We start from the raw sequence: 17,386 nt of genomic DNA, 5'->3' as shown, positions 1-17,386 counted from the left end.
CATAAGAAGCCAAATTTGCATTCACTCCAAAATCTTCACGTGTCCTTCACCGCCTTGAGATAGGTTTTAAGGCGTCAATCTTTTTTAGTTTCTGCGTGGTAACACCAAGACCACTACCTCCTTTTCCACCCTCTGGGACTTGGGATTGCCCGTAGCTTCAAATCCACAAACACATATACCAAGAGCACAATTCAAACTCAAACAATAGTACAGAAATATTACATAACCCATATCTCTTTTCCCTCACAAAGCCCCATATAAATTCAGCAAATACCATCATACAAAAACTCACCAAGCAAACACATTAGAGAGGTTAAACCAAAAATTTTGAAAAACCAAAAAGGTGTAGAGAAAGAAACTTACGAGTCTTCAAGAGAAGAACCAAAGGGTCTCTTGAATTGCGAAGAGTTATCATAAACGTTGTCTCCTAATCTCATCATCTCTGGACTAATCCACCACAAAAATCACAACTCACCAACGAAAAGAAGAATGAAAAAGACCTATAATGAGACACTATTTCAAGCCTAATTTATTTTAATTAGTTTTGGATAAACATTAATGATATGAATATGTTGTGGTGATTGAAATAAAATAGTTTTAAATTTGGATGAGTTAGAGGAGTTTGGATTACGATGAATTATATGATTAGTTTTGCTGATAGAATCCACAGTGCCTTATGACTCTCTCCCTCTCCCTGTCTCTTGTGAAATCAGTGATGGACTCCATATTTATCTTAATTGATTGAATGCTTGATTTATTATTTCTTGATTTTAAAAATGGATCTCTCTTGTGATTTGTTTTGTCAACAAATACAATTGATGATTTGATTTTATACCTAAGAAGCGAAAAAGAGCATACCTTAGATTTTTAAAATACTGATTTTAATGAGAATATTTTCCATGATAGCAAGATTGATTTCTAGAATATTTTACTATCTTCTTTCTTAGATTAATTATTTTCTTAGTATAGACACTCAATTTTGCACCTATAATTTAATCTTGGAAGATGACTAAAGTGACCATTCATATACCCAAAATTTAGAGTTGCATTACATGAATTAATTCATTCATTGCATATCATAAAAATGATCTTGGGGTTCTAACGATCACGATGGTATGTCTAATTCCCAAATTAGACCGTCGGATTGAAAGATATCACATGATCAAGTTTTCACAGTCTGCATGCATTTTTTTTTAGTGGAACCGACCACGCATGATTAACTTAAATTAATTATGATTGGTTAGACAATTAAAATTAATTAAATAATTTTGTGATTGGTTGTTGGTTAGTGTCAAAAATAGGCCTGCTTGCATGGGAACAAAATGGATAATCATATAACAAAAAAATTGTGGATAATCAAGACTTTTTGGAATATTTTATTTACAAGATAATTATCACTTTAAAGACCTGAATATGAAGGAAAAGGGATTAATTTTTAGAATACATATTAAAAACGCATCTAGGTGCAATTCTCAACTCAAAAATCCTTGAAAAATGAGTCCAAATTGGACCAAAACTCAATGGCAGGCTCGGCACCCAAGAAGGCCATTCGACACTCTTGGAGTGCCGATTGGCCCAAATTTTTAGCCTGGCTCGGGGAATTACTAATTAAGATAAAGCCTATCTTTTTCGACTTTTTAGAGATAAGGACGCGTTTCAATTCGTATATGATCTCATTTAGCATCCTAACCTCTATAAATAGGGGAAACAAATCAGAAATAGGGGCTCTTCTCTTCTGACTATTCTACTCCCCTTACGTTAAAGAGGTTCTTAAGGCTTTTGCTTTAGGAACTTCTCTTTTGTAAGTAAAGTATTTTAGACTTCAAAGAGGTGAACAAACTTCTTTGATTTCTAAAATACTCTTTCATTATAAGAGCACGCTCATGCAAGAGGAATTCTGTTCTTCTTCTTTCTTTTCTTTTTCTATTAATTAGTTTGTTTTTGTTTGATGCATAAATATGTTTAGTATGTTTTATTATATCTTTTTCTTAATATATAATTGCCATGCTTAGATATCTTAGATGGTTGTTTATTTCAATTCTTTCTTTTTGACTTCAAAATCTGTAATGATTAACAAAAAATTTTATGAAGATTCAAAATAGATCTGTATTTTCAAATCTAATTTTTTTTTTCTAAACTCAAAATTGATCTGTATTTTCAGATCTTGTTTTTTCTCTAAACCCAAAACCGATCTATATTTTCATTAAATACATATCTGCTTTTTTCTAAACTCAAAACTAATCTGTATTTTCATTAAATACAGATCTGATTTTTTTTAACTCAAAATTTATCTATATTTTTTAAAACTCAAAATTGATCTGATTTTTTTTTTTTTTTTAAGTTTTCTTTGTTATAAAATTGCAGATTTTAAAATTCAAAAGAAGGGATTGAAAGTTAGGTTAATTTTTTTTTTTTTTTTTTAATGTGATGCATGCATAATAATCTCATTTTTTACAAACAAATCTTATTTTTCTTGATAAAATCATTTTTTTTTACTTTACACAAAACAGATCTGATTCTTTTCAAAATCTCATTTTTTTACAAACAACAAATCTGATTTTTCTTGATAGAATCTTTTTTTTTTTTACTTTACACAATACAAATCTGATTCTTTTCAAAATCTCTTTTTTTTTACAAACAACAAATCTGATTTTTCTTGATAAAATCTTTTTCTTTTTTACTTTACACAAAACAAGTCTGATTCTTTTCAAAATCTCTTTTTTTTTTTTCTTTTTCTTTTTTACCAACAACAGATCTGATTTTTCTTGATTTTTTTTTTTTTTTAACTTTACACAAGAATAGATCTGATTCTTTTTAACAAAATCTTATTATTTTAACCCTTCACAAAAACAGATCTGATTTTTTTTTTTTTTACAAACCAAATCTTTTTTTTTTAATTATCAAAGCAAATCTGAAATTTCTTTTTAAAAGAGGACATCATTCATAAGGCAAATTTATTTAAATTAATTTTTGTCAAGTGTCTATCATATGTGTTCAACATATCATTCAACATCATGCAAAAATGGTATATTGTTTATTAGAGTCTAAAAGACCAGACTCTGTCTAGGCGGAATAGGTGCCTAACACATTCCCATTCCATAACCTAGCCTCCGAGCTTAGGTTTTTTTGATATATAGACTAGTGTTTTGTCTTTTAATTTTGGTAGATTGTAACTAGGACCAAAACTTTGTATTCTTTTGCATAGATTGTAACTAGGACCTAAAGCCTTGTAAGGTTAATTTACCAAAGTTGTACTTTTCTTTATTCAATCAATGACAATGAAGTATTTTGAACATGTAATTTGTATTTATTTTTTCTTATTTTTTTATATAAAAAATAAGTAATGACTCCACATCACTTACCCAAAAAGAGAGGTGCCCTTAAAAGTACCCAAATATCTTTTTTGAGAGCACCCCAACTTTTCTAGCACACTTAGTTTTATTTAATTTCAAAGTAATCAATTTCTATTGACTTAGTTAAATTAGGATTTATGTTAGTTAAGATTTGATTAATTTTCCTACATTTATACAAGTCTCTATGGGTTTATCCATGTTCTTGCCAAAATATCTTTTGTACTATTTGTGCACTTGCAAGTATTTTAAAATTTCATAACAAAAGTCATTATCAATTTTATTAATAAAATATTTCTAAATTGATGTAGCAATGAATATGATTAGGGGACTTCAACAATCTAATAAGAGTGGTACTAAAAATACTACAATTTTTACTAAATAATTAATACAAACTGATGTGTCATCTATCATGCACAAAAAATAATTCTATCATTTATTCTAAAAATGCTATAAGTTAATAAGTATAAATTTTCACAGATATTGGCAGGCACCCTCACCCTTTTTCATTAGTCATCTTGATCCACCAAAGAGTCTTGAACTAGCTTCCTTTTATTACAGGAGTTTTACCATTTAATATGGTAATGACTAATGAATGTGATTGATGATTTTCAAAAATATACTAAATGAATAGTAATTTTTTATTATTATTATGATTGATGATGCCACATTAATTTGTAAGTCATATATAGTAAAATTTGTTGTATCCTTAGGAAGGATTAAGATCTAATTCATGCAATTTGAATTTAGATTGAAAGTTAAAAAATTCTTTGTTAATCTCAGGTATTGGATTAGATTCTTTTTGTAACCTTTTAAGTTGAGCAAGACTTAGGTATAATATTTAGGTGTTGTTCATTAGGTTCCCCTTTTAAGATTCTATCATGTGGATTTTTTCTCATGGGATAGAAGTGTATTATTTAGTTAAGTAGCCATATGGCTGAATCTTAGGAGGAGAACTTAAGAAATAGCACCTAAAGTATTGTACCTAAGTTTTTTCTTTTTAAGTTTATACCATTCTAGCTTTTCACATTTTTAACTTTTATCCCTCATATTAAAAGTACAATTGCTCGATGCAATCACTGAATCCAAATTCCCCTAACATCACTCTTCATTTATTATATGTTACTGACATCTATCAATCATATTCATTAGTATTATATTAAGCTAAAAAATATTTATGTAGTAAAATTTATAATATTTTAACATTTTTTATCTAATAAATAAACAAAATTTTGGATCACATAACATTGTTTTTTTTTTTTTTTGTGTTGTGGTGGTCCAATAGCGAGGTGAGTGGTTGGAGAGTGGATTATTCACAACTATTTAGGAATAATATATAGTTATATACTCTCTCTCTCTCTCTCTCTCTCTCTCTCTCTATCTCTCTCTATATATATATATATATATATATATATTCTTTACCTAGCAAAATCACACAATATTTTAAAAGTAAGGAAGATGATGTCAAATATAATAAAATAAAATAAAATTTGTAGTATGACCTACCAAAACTCAAAACTGGCATGAAAATGGCGTGAGCTCTTGCTTTTTCTCTAAACTTTCTCGCATACTATTGTCACCAGTCTAATCTTGTCCCAGGTAGTTGCTATTAGCAACGAACCCAGCTGCGTAGGGCCCACTACCCCTCATCCCCATCTAAAACAGTGATATGAACAGCTCATTGGAAAATCAGTTATATGAACTGTTCATTAGAAAATATCTCAATTTCTTTCCTCCTTAATTGACACGTATCTTTTCATCTTCCTCTTCTCCTTGACTTTCATGACTATACATCACACCAAAAAAATATTTATTTATTTATTTATTTAATTTTAAATAATATGTATATATATATACGTACAAAATAATGAAGATCCAGAACTGTCCTTTTTGTCTTAACCGGAGCCTTATTTAAAAATGAAACATCTTCTATGGATCTCTTATTTGAACTAATTTTCAATTTCTCAACGGCAAATGGCAGACTTATCGTTATAACTACCAGTCAGATCAGTACTAGCAAGCAAGCGCGTAAGAACACATTTACACTTTGGTCCATTTGGATTAACTTATCTATATATATATATATATATATAAAACCGAAGTCTTTGGAGCTTCCACAATTTTTCACGTCATCACTATTTTCTTTTTCTTTTTATTTGCCACATCATTTTTTTTTTCATCATTGACTCACTATTTTCTTTTTCTTTTTATTTGCCACATCATTTTTTTTTTTCATCATTGACTCAAATAAAGGTTGCCTCCATAAACCCTAAACCTTCAACAACCCTAAACATTGCAGCCAACGTCTCCCTCTGCCTTCAAGAAAACATTTATCCATATTGGGTTTTCAAGTCATGTAGCTACAGAGCTTACAGTCAAGCTACAAAGGATCCTATTGTAGCGACAAGAGAGAGTGCAAAAGAATAAACAACTAGGAAGAAAGAAGAAGTTGAGAGAGAATTGGAGGCTAGAAGATCAGCCGAAAGAAAGGTATGTGTGTACCAAAATTATATCTTTACTATTGCATAGACCTTCAATTATATAACTTTTTGAACATGAAATTCTACATGTTTACCTTCACAGCTTCACAACACTAAATTGATGTTTGTAAAAGTAGATCACTAATTTAAAGTTGCCACAAGACAATATACATTTATTTAGAATTGCCAAAGACTAAGGTAGTATTAACTGTATAGATGCATAATGTGGATTATGAAAACATGTAGCATGGTAAGAGGGGTCTTGGCAATAATTTAGATTGAATTTAGTTGTAGTAGCCAAAATTAGGCTACAGTTAATTTCTGAAGCATTCATTGGTTTGTTGTAGTTCACCCTTCAATATTGTACAAATAAACATTCTCTTTGTTTGTGTTCGTGACTAATCTGACGTTAGAGACTTTTAATTTGAACTATTTTTCCTTTGTTATTTTCTGCTCTACATTTATTCTTCAAACATATTTATTCCTTTGTTATATTTTGCTCTATGGGTATTATTGTAAAATATAGGTTAATGCACTTTTTTATTTAGTTAAAAACTTGTATTTTGTTATTGTGATTTTCATGTTTTGATACTTTTGTTGTAAGTGAATGGACAAGTGCTTGCATTGCGAGTGTCCTAGCCAACGTATTCAAATAATTTTTATTTCTTTGGTTACATCTTTCATAGTTTATGAATTATGTTTGTTTTAATTATTCGAATTAAAATCTTCTTAATTGGAGGCTTGGAGTGACTAAACTTATTGAGAATTTCTATTGAGACCTTGCATTGAAGATAAGAACATTGGCTTGATGCCTTTGTGACATTCAAGGTTTGGTCTTATCAAAATGAAAATTTTTCTAAGCAAGTTATGCTTTAGTTTCCCCACCTATCAACTAAAATCCAACTGAATTTAATTAAGTCTTTTACTATCTTTGATGTTATGGTGTGCTATCAATTAGGGGTTTCATTGTACATTTTTTTTTCTTTTTTTGCAAAATTATTAATGAACCTTCAAGCAAATTAAATATATATGATTATTATTGAATTATCCCGTGCATCATACGGGTTAGCGACTAGTTTTTGCTGAAACTGAAAACTGAAAATACTGTAACAAAATAATTTTTAAATGTATGAATAGTATTGTGAGACCCGTGAACAGTATATGAACAATGTGTGAACAGTACATGAACAGTGTTTTTTTTCCTGTACAATAAAATCATGTGATATTACTGTTCACATGCAGGAAAAAAAAAAAAAAAAAAAAAAAAAAAAAAAAAAAAGTCTGAAATCGCAAAACGTAAACGCCACATTTAGTTGAATCCAAACGAGTACTTTAGCATGAACTATAAATACTTAAATACACAGTTAGGAATAGGGATAAAAATTCCCAAACTTTTTTCATGACACATTTAGGAATAGCATATATATCATGTGCTTGTGCATAATAAAATGGTAAGAAACAATTATTCACAACAAATTTCATAATTTTTTTTTTTTTTGGTGAAAATGATGAATAAAAGATGGGGTTAATGAATTTCAAATATGTCCATTACTCACATTCGACAAACTCAATATTTAGGAAATCTGTTATGAAAAAAAGTTAAATTTATAATATTACTTGTAAAAAAATTGATGAGGAGCTATTCCAAATATCGTTACCCAAACCTGTCATAAATAATTTGTGCAAATCAGTATATTAAAAAGGCAACGTGATAATCTTGAACTTTGAATAATTGATTACAAAAACTGCCTTTCCTTCGTCTTTTGACACGTATTTTTCATCTTTGTTAAACTTTTATTCCATGGATGGCTCAAAGCCAGACCCACAGGTAGTACTAGTTTGAGTTTCTTGGTTTCATCTTTTTACTCTTATAAATTCTTTTAAGTTGAGGGATTACTGTTCTTTTTTAATCTCTTTTAATTTTCCTTTTGTTCCGATCCACTACCACCAAAGAACTAATAATCAAGATATATATATATAAAAACAAAAATAACACAATGATTCATATGGCATGCTCTGAGCATGTTCTTCTTTTACAATTTTAGTTATTTGTTATTTTTAAATGAAAAACCGTATCTAGTACAAATAGTTTTACATGTTTATATGGTGCTATTTCACTACCACTGTACCATAATACCTGTAATTCGAATTTAAGATTTGGAAAATTGATATTTTACACGGCAAAATATAAATTTACATTGTAAAGACAAAAAGTAAAAAATACTATACACATTTACAAAAAGTGTTCAATATTTAGTATTTATCACTTTTTGCAAATATGTGTAACATCTATCTCTTATATATGTTTACAATATAAATTTATATTACAAATACAATACTATAACAAAAACATATAAAGTTTATTCAGATTTTATTCACCTACCATCACTGAACTAATAAATATATATATATATATATATATAAATAATTATTAGCTTTTGCAAATGAGTATCAAATACTTCTTTAAGATTTTCTTTCCTCTCTCTACCTGTGTATTAAAAACATTTAATATTCTTAAAATATATATATATTCACCTATCAGCACTAAACTAATAAATAAATATAAATAATTAATTAATTAATGGCTTTTGCAAACGGTATCAAATGGTCCTTTAAAAAAGAAAAGCTGCTCATTTCCCAAAAAAAATTGGTGGTCTTATTTCTTGACTTCTGCACTCAGTACACGTAATCATCCATTCCAACTTCGTTTATGCCTCTTTCTATATGAAAATTTTAGATATTTTTGAAGCAATAAATAATGTTTTTTCTTCTCAGATTGTAAATTTAATAAATAAACCTGAGAGAAAGGTACACGGCTGTAAGTTTTTTTTTTTTTTTTTTTATAAACACCGCTGTAGGTATTACTCCCTTTTCTCCTCTCCAGATCCTTCTCATTTCCCTTTTGAAATATAGAATGTCCCATTCACGGATAAGATCATCTTTGCATTATATCGGTCAAAAATATGCCACGTCATAATTTAATCCAAACCACGTATATTAGTGGAGGGCACAACCCCCTAGGCCCTAACCTCTATAAAATATCTAACATACCCATCTCACTGTACCATAAACTATCCATCTCCTTCATCGATCGATACTTCGACACGCACCTTTTTCATCTTCTCTTCTCGTTCACTTCCATGATGACCTCAAAGCCACAAACACACGTAGTAATTGTCTCCAGCCCTGGCGTTGGCCACCTTGTCTGTGATCTTGAGCTCGGAAATCGCCTCGTCGCCGATCACAACGTCCATGTCACCTTCTTCGTCGTCGTTGAATCCAACTCCTCAGCCGGCGAATCCGATCTTATCCAATCAGCCAGAATTCAAAATCTCCTAGACATCATCGAACTACCACCTGTGGACATCTCAGACAAAGTCGAACCCAATTATCCGATCTTCACAAGGCTAACAACCATCATGCGCAAAACAAATCCAATTCTCAGGTCAGCAATCTCATCCCTGAATCCTAGCCCAACAGCTCTCTTCGTTGATATTTTCGGAACACCAGCACTTGATGTTGCTGACGAATTTCACATGTTAAAGTACGTATTTGTTACCTCTGCATTGCCACTTGCGTTAATATTATATGTTCCTGTCCTCGACAAGGAAGTAGAAGGTGAATACGTTGTTCAAAAAGAACCGCTTAGGTTGCCGGGTTGTATGCCGGTTCGACCAGCTGATGTGGTTGACCCGTTGCTGAACCGGACAAAGCTTGAATACCGTGTGTTCTTACAGGTTGGATTAGAGATGCGTCAGAGTGATGGGGTTTTGGTGAACACTTGGGAAGATTTGGACACCACAACGCTTAAAGCAATGAGAGAACAAGAAGGTTACGGATCAGTACCGGTTTATGCGGTCGGACCGTTGGTTAGACCGGTTAAACCGTCTGGTTTAAAGAACAAGTTGCTGGATTGGCTAGATGAGCAACCGGTTGAGTCTGTAATTTATATTTCTTTTGGTAGTGCTGGGGTTCTCTCAGCCCAGCAAATCACTGAGCTTGCTTGGGGTCTAGAGCTTAGCCAAAAGAGATTTATTTGGGTGCTACGTCCGCCTATCAAGGACAAAGGTGGTAATGCCTTGGATTACTTGCCTGATGGGTTTTTGGAACGGACCCACAATTTGGGACTAGTGGTCACCCAATGGGCTCCACAATCGGAAATTTTGGGCCATAAATCAATAGGTGGGTTCTTATCTCATTGTGGGTGGAACTCATCGCTGGAGAGCATACTAAATGGTGTGCCAATGATAGCATGGCCTTTATATGCAGAGCAGAAAATGAATGCTACGATGCTAGCTGAGGAGTTAGGAGTGGCTGTGCGTCCCAAAATCGCACCAACTAAAGGAATTGTAGGAAGAGAAGAGATTGAGATGATGGTAAGGAAAGTAATGGGGGATCAAGAAGGAAAGGCAATGAGGGCTAGAGTTAAGGAACTTAAAGACAGTGGGGAAAAGGCTTGCGCTGAGGGTGGTTCTTCTTTCAATGCATTGGCTCAACTGGTAAAGCAATGTGAGAAGAACTTGCAGCGTCAGAAAGTGAAGTAGGCTGTATGAGCCACCAGTACGTAATTACAATATTAAGATTTGTTCTAATAACGTTATTTATATTTTTTTAAAAATATTTGTGGGTAAAAAAATATGTAAAAATACGTATAATATTATTTAAAAATTAAAAATATATTTTTAGAAACATATTTTTAATTTTTAAATACATGTAAACGCCCCCAAAGTATCTTAAGTAATGCTTAAGAAATTGTGGATTATAACTTTTTTTCACTCTTTCTATTATCATTTTTATTTATTTATTTTGTTACCGATTGCTTGCTGCAGTTACTCAAGAATACATTTGTGAGGAATATGTAAACTATATGTATATATGGTTATATTATATGCTTGTGGTGACTTTTTAAAATTAAATTGTGTGAGTTTGTAGACAATGAGGTCATAAAATAGATATTCATTTATTTTAATTCATTCGTTATTTAAATAGTCCATTTCAAAGTTAAGAGTTTTATTATAAATACAAGATTAGTCAATTTAAAATAGGGAATGATTTTATTGTATAATAGGTTATGTGACAATAAAAAGAAAGTTATATGTGTCCAAAGTTCCACTTAATCATGACCTTTTGACATTTTTTTTTTTTTTTGTCACATAACTCATTATGCAACCGGAACTGTAGATAATCAATGTTGGAAAAAATGCTTGAGGTATAGCACTGAATTTTTTGCTATTGGGCTGGAAGCTAGGAGCAAGCCGGTCAAATCTATCATTCTAGTGGGATGGGAAAAGCCTCCGTGGGGTTGGTTGAAGCTGAATTCTGATGGTTCAGCCTTAAATAATCCCGGAAAAGCAGGTGGAGGAGGCTTGTTACGCGATCATGAAGGTAATTGGGTGAAGGGATATATTAGAGGCATCGGGTACACCAACAGCTTCATGGCTGAACTGTGGGCATTAAGAGATGGATTGAATATAGCTAGGGAGATGGGTGTGAACAACCTTATCATTGAGTTAGACGCGTTGAGCATTGTTTTACTTATGAACAATGAAGCTGAAAATATCATGATGGAACCTTTACTCTCTGATTGCAGGAGCCTCTTGAAACAAATCCCAAACAAGCGTGTGCTTCATGTCTACCGTGAAGCAAATCAATGTGCGGATGCTTTGGCAAAGCTTGGAGCACAAACCGGCTCTAATTTTGTAGTTTTTTGTAACCCACCGCCTGTGGTGGAAAGTTTGTTAGCTTTTGATAATGCTAACTTGTTTTGTAATAGACTTATTTCTTAGTTAATATTATATCTTGGTTTACCAAAAAAAAAAACAATTGTTGTACTGCATATTAGTATGCAGCAAAATATTTCCCTCTTTAAAATTTTGTAAATTCATAATTGGGATCCGTTTAAAGAGAACAATATACTCTTAACAATAATCTTAGCATTGATTTATGATAGAGTATATATAGGATTTTGCTTACAACAAATGGGGCGAGATATTTGAGTTCTCTCCAGAAGAGAGATCAGATCATGTCAGTGGGCAGTATTTCAACATTTAACGCGTGGAGGGAGCTAATAGGTGGGAATAATTACTATGGCGGTGACAACTAGATTTTCAGGGACATTGTCTAAAGAAAGACTCAGCAAAGTGTTAATGACATCCGACATTCCTCCCCGGTAGGAATCATAGAATCATGAATCCATGATAACAGTTAGATGGGCCATTATCACTAACTTTCTTGTTTTATTAAAGTTAACTAGACTCGTTGACAAACAGGTTTGGTTTCCACTTTGCAAAAAAAAAAAAAAAAAACGCTTCAGTTATTTTTTTTTTTTTTTTTTTGGTAGAAAGAAAACTTCATTAAAGAAACTAGCCAGCAGGACAGACCCTGCTTGTACAAATGCCGTGGCTATCAGCCTCAACAAAACATAAAACGTCCACAGGTGGACTTGAATACACAGTAAAGTCTATAGCTTGCACACAGCCAATATTAGCTAGCCTATCTGCACACCCATTGGCTTCGCGAAAAATGTGCTTGATCCGACAGTGGGGTAATTGAAGCAGCAGCTGTCTGCAGTCCTCAAAGAGAGGGGAGATGACAGTATTAGCATAACTAGGATTGTTAAAAGCATCTACAAGAGACTTAGCATCCAACTCCACAATGATCTTGGGGGAATTTAGTTGTTGGCACAAGAGAAGGCCATCCCTAAGAGCCCAAAGCTCGGCCAAAAAGCTGCTAGCTTTCCCTAATCTCCTAAAGAAGCCTATAACCCAGTTGCCATTCTCATCCCTTACAACACCTCCGCCCCCGGCTAAACCCAGCACACCATTTGCAGCCCCATCCGTGTTGAGCTTCAGCCACCCCATATCAGGTTTCCCCCAGCAAATGTTTTTAACAACCCCTTGTCTGCGATGCTTCCATCGTGTGTGTAAATTGTATATTTTATTCCGGCCACTACCTAGTAGGCTAGTACCTACAGTGTAGCCGGCCTAGTGGCCCCCCTAACGGGCCATCTTGGAGATCTACCGTTTGGATCAGATTTACCCACTACCTACAATATAGTGGGCCGAACTTTGGAAGTAAGGTTTGACTGATCGTTAAGAAGTGATATATGGTTTAAAATTGTGACAAAAAATAAGCAGAGATCGGCTTAAGTAACAGTGTAAGTGGTGTAACACAATGTAACTAACATCACCTATTAAAATTTCCTTAAAAAAAAAAAACAAAAATTATCTATTAAATTGACACTTTTAAGTATAAAAGTGCTCTTTTTTTTTTTTTTGAGGAAAAATTGCTCCTTGTTTAACCATAAATGAATGCCCCTTAAGAGCATCCATATGGGTGAAACATAAATTTAGCAATAGAGAAATGATATGTTTACAATATTTTTACAATATTTTCACAACAAATCCTAAGTGGTAGGTTGTTACTGGTTGTTATTGTTAGGGCAAAAAAGTAATCTTAGAGTTAGTTTCAAATTTGAACCAATAACAACTAACCACCTGTGATTTGTTGTAAAAATGTTGTAGACGTAGCATCTCTTTTAGCAATATGACTCCACAAAAAGTTATTTTATCTATCTTATCTTTTCACTTTACAAAACACTCAATATCAGTGGTTTTATTTTAGCTTTCAACACAATAAAATAATATAAACAATATAATAAAATAATATATCAATTACAATAAAATAATATATTCACTAAAAAGTAGTGTGAACACATGAATAAAATAATTAATTCAATAATTTTTTTTTATAGAAAGTTTCAACTTATGACATCCACTCCTAATGATGATTAGAGAGAATCAAGATTGAATAGCAGGTGCCAATCCCACAAATTTTTAAAAAATTAAAAAACTCTCCCATGCCTTTGTACATGTTAGTAGAAGTATGCTACTAAAAAGCAAGCAATGCTAATAAACAAAATATTTTCCGCAACAAATTCCACAACTTTTGAGATGTTATTTATTTTCATTTTGGTTTATCATTGACATTATTTTATTGTCTACATTTACAAATTGTCAACTCAATGATTGTGAAAAGAAAAAAAAAAAATGGTGACTCTAGACTAATTGTTAAAGGAAACCTTAGAGCATCTACTAATCTTTCTCTTCATTCTCTTCACAATTTCAAATTTTGAATTTTTGTTATAATCCAAAATTTTAACTGCTTAGAAGAATTAAAGAAGAAAATTGAATTTTATTTAGTTTTTTAACAGCATTCCTGACAATTGTAGGCATATTGCTATATTCTTAACACTTTGTATTGATTTATTTTTTCAATTTCTTTGAAGAAATCATCAAATTAAATGATTAAACTGTACGCATTCAAGTTAATCTCCCAATTTGATTATCATTAATTAACTATTCACATTGAGGGCATTTGAGTAAATTAAACTAAGTATATAAAAAAAAAATTTTAAAGTTTACATTTGTATTAGATTGTGTGTGACAAATGACAATTACATTAGCATATAATTGCTTATTTATTTGTTACTAATGTTGAATTGCTATTTTTTAGAATAATTTTACTTTCAATCTTTTCTCTTTTAATCTTGTTTTCCCTAAATTGAAATCCTGGCTCCACCACTGATGATAGCTCTTTATCATCAGACCAAAACATCAATTAATTTTTGGTGTAGACGGGGATTGAACCTCAGATCTCTCATTCAACCATCAAAAACTTTATCAGTTGAGGTAACTGGAACCCACTAATATATTCAATATAAAACAGAGTGAACACAATTTAATATATATATATATATATATATATATATTTTTTTTTTTTTTTTTTTTATTACCTATGAGTTACAGTGCACAACCAAAAACTTTTGGTTTTGCACTGTAGCTGTGGCTATGGAGTCAAATTATTTGACTTTAGCTCTTCCTTGTAGTTATAAATTTGTTTGGTGCGCTAAAAATAGCAATATACCTTTTTAACACCACCCATACTAATGCTCTTATTCTCCCGCAGGTGTCTCTTTCCTACTCTAATTTTTAACAGCAAATGGCAAAGACTTACCGTTGCAACCACCATTCGATCTGTACAACTAGTGTACTGTGTACCAGGCAGCTACAACATTAGACCACTTCTAGACATTAGTGTGTACGGATTGAGATCACCTATGCAATTAACCCACTTTTCTCTCACAATCTTTTTTTACTTTTTTTTTAAAATTTATTTAATTTAATGGTTGAGATTGGAAAATTGTGTATTTTTTCAATTTTTAATACTTCAAATCTCAACTATTGATTACAATTGCATCAGGTGCATGTACCTAATCTCACTGCAATGTGTTCAATATATATCACGACATTGAGACAAAAGGTGTAATATAATATCATCCCTATACATATATCAAAAGTTATTCAAACTTGTTTAGATTTAGTTTGCTCCAACAACAATTAAAGAGATTGTTTATATGTAGTTTTAGTTACATGACTTTTTTAATGAATCAAGTGACTTAATACAAACAAATAGTCTTATAATTCGCAATCCAATTGCAAAATAAATTGATAATAGGACCTACTATTTATGTTAGAGGAGGGATACATTTTTATTGCATTCCCAAAGTATTTTATAATTTTTTGTAAATGGAATGAGTATTAACACATTGTACTTTTGGAATAATGAATATTTATTTCTTAAATAAAATAACTATTTTTTTTAGAGATAATTTCAACTTATGATATTCGTTCTTAATAATTGATTTTTATCATTATATTAAGATATTGATTAGTGTTTTGGTGTAGATGGGATCAAATCTCAAATCTATTATTCAACAATAAGCAATTTTACCAATTGAATTAACTGGAACCTAGAAATAAAATAACTAATGTATGTTCATGACTATCTTTTGGTTTCAGTAATCAACATGCGTGGGTACACACCTGCCAATCTGTTTATTAATCAAAAAACATGTATGGATATCCATTACTATATTTTTGTTATTTTATTTTATTTTAGTCACTAATATTTGATAGTGCATTTTAATTATTAGTTTATTTGCTTAAATATGAAATAAAAAATGACTTAAAGTAAATAGGGCAGTTTATCTTATTAAAGTTAACTGATTTGCATAAAACCACATTTTATCCAACGTCTAAATAAACTAGTTGATATCTTATGCAACGTGCGTGTACGCTGTTAGTTTAATTTTAGTAAGAAATTATTTATATGGCTCATGTAGAACACTCATTTTGTGTGTAATATTTTAAGAATTAATTTTGATATATTAAACTTTATCGAAAATGAAACATAAAATAAACACTTCGATGTTGACCGAAGAGCTTGGTGTGGCTATTCGATGGAAGGGATTTGTGGGGAGAGAGGAGCTAGAGTCTAGAGAAGCTGGTTAGGAAGATCATGGGGGAAAAAGAAGGAATGGAAACGAGGGCTAGAATCAAGGAGCTCGAGTATACAATGCTAAAAGCCTATAAATGCTTTGAGCAAGGGTGGCTCCTCGTATAATTCATTGTCTCAACTCTCAAGTGGCCAAAGACTGTGAGCTCAACCTGCAAGTCCTAAAATAAGGTTGAAGGAGCTTTGGATGCATGCATCTTTTAATGCCCAAGAAAGTCTATAACGGTGTAGATATTGTCAGCTTTGAGGCTCATACCCCTCACGGTTTTAATACCCCTCACGGTTTTATTCTCCCCCAAAGCACACAGCAGTGGGGAAAAATGCTTCTACACATTAAAGGAATGTCACTCCTTATAGGCACATCCCCATGTGCTTCCCTAGGCGATGTGGGATTTCATAAAATGCAAGACCTCCCTTTTAAGTCACTACATTATGCATTAATTGTTTTAACATATTATGTTCCTAAGAGCATTTGCATCCGTTTGTCTAAAATTTTCTGTCTATTTTAGTACAAGAACTTCTTTTCTTTTTTTTTTTTTCTATTTTACGCAATCACTTTTCAAAAACATTTATATCAGATTATCTATTATACATTCTGTTTATTTAAATAATTATTTTTATTATTATTTTCATTTTCATTTACTCTCTCTCTCTCTCTCTCTCTCTCTCTCTCTCTCTCTCTCTCTCTCTCTCTCTCTCTCAAATATCAAAAGATTCAAAACAATACTCTCTCGCCTCACTTCTCTGCCTCTCATCCCTCTCTCTCAAAAGAATACTCTCTCACTTCTCACCTCTTCGCCTCTGCTACTTTGTTGTTGCTTCTTCTTTTAGGTTTGACGATTCATATGGATTTGTATATGGGTTTGATGAGTTTGTGATCTAGATTTGATGAATTTGATGATTTGTATTGATTTGATGAATTTGCAAAGCATTTTGCTGGGATTGAAGAGAAGATAGAGAAGGAAGAGAGAGAGAGTCTAATGGGAGAAGTGAAAGAAAAAAAAAATTTAATACAAAGCTACAGTTGTCGTATATATTTACACAGATATTGACTTACTGTAGCAAAAATGTAAATATTTAGTGTTATAAATAAACTGACGTGGGTAGTTTTTGAGTAAAAATGTGTAAATTTGACATCTTTTTCTATTATACACCTACTGATGTGAATGCTTTAAGATTATCGATGTTCGAACAATGTTT

General features: G+C 31.6%; 1 protein-coding gene across 5 annotated transcripts; it reads left to right on the top strand.

Moving 5' to 3' along the window:
* Nucleotides 1-8,853: 8,853 nt before the first annotated feature.
* Nucleotides 8,854-11,666, top strand: LOC126732581 (anthocyanidin 3-O-glucosyltransferase 5-like). 5 transcript variants are annotated; one of them, XR_007659504.1, is made up of 3 exons: nt 8,854-10,390; nt 11,012-11,215; nt 11,421-11,666. XR_007659504.1 is itself a non-coding variant. In XM_050435524.1 (2 exons), exon 1 carries the CDS (start codon nt 8,971-8,973, stop codon nt 10,372-10,374), a length of 1,404 nt encoding a protein of 467 aa, XP_050291481.1. In that variant the 5' UTR covers nt 8,854-8,970; the 3' UTR covers nt 10,375-10,390; nt 11,421-11,666. The 5 variants fall into 5 exon arrangements, 4 of the variants coding, with proteins under 4 accessions (XP_050291481.1, XP_050291482.1, XP_050291480.1 ...); XM_050435524.1 differs by lacking the exon at nt 11,012-11,215; XM_050435525.1 differs by having other exon boundaries at nt 11,079-11,666.
* The last annotated feature ends 5,720 nt before the right edge of the window (nt 11,667-17,386 follow it).

This window comes from Quercus robur, chromosome 6, assembly GCF_932294415.1.
Source record: "Quercus robur chromosome 6, dhQueRobu3.1, whole genome shotgun sequence".
In the NCBI taxonomy this organism is placed as follows: Eukaryota; Viridiplantae; Streptophyta; class Magnoliopsida; order Fagales; family Fagaceae; genus Quercus; species Quercus robur.
Note: the sequence above shows the minus strand (reverse complement) of the source record. Positions and strands in the feature narration are given on the sequence as shown.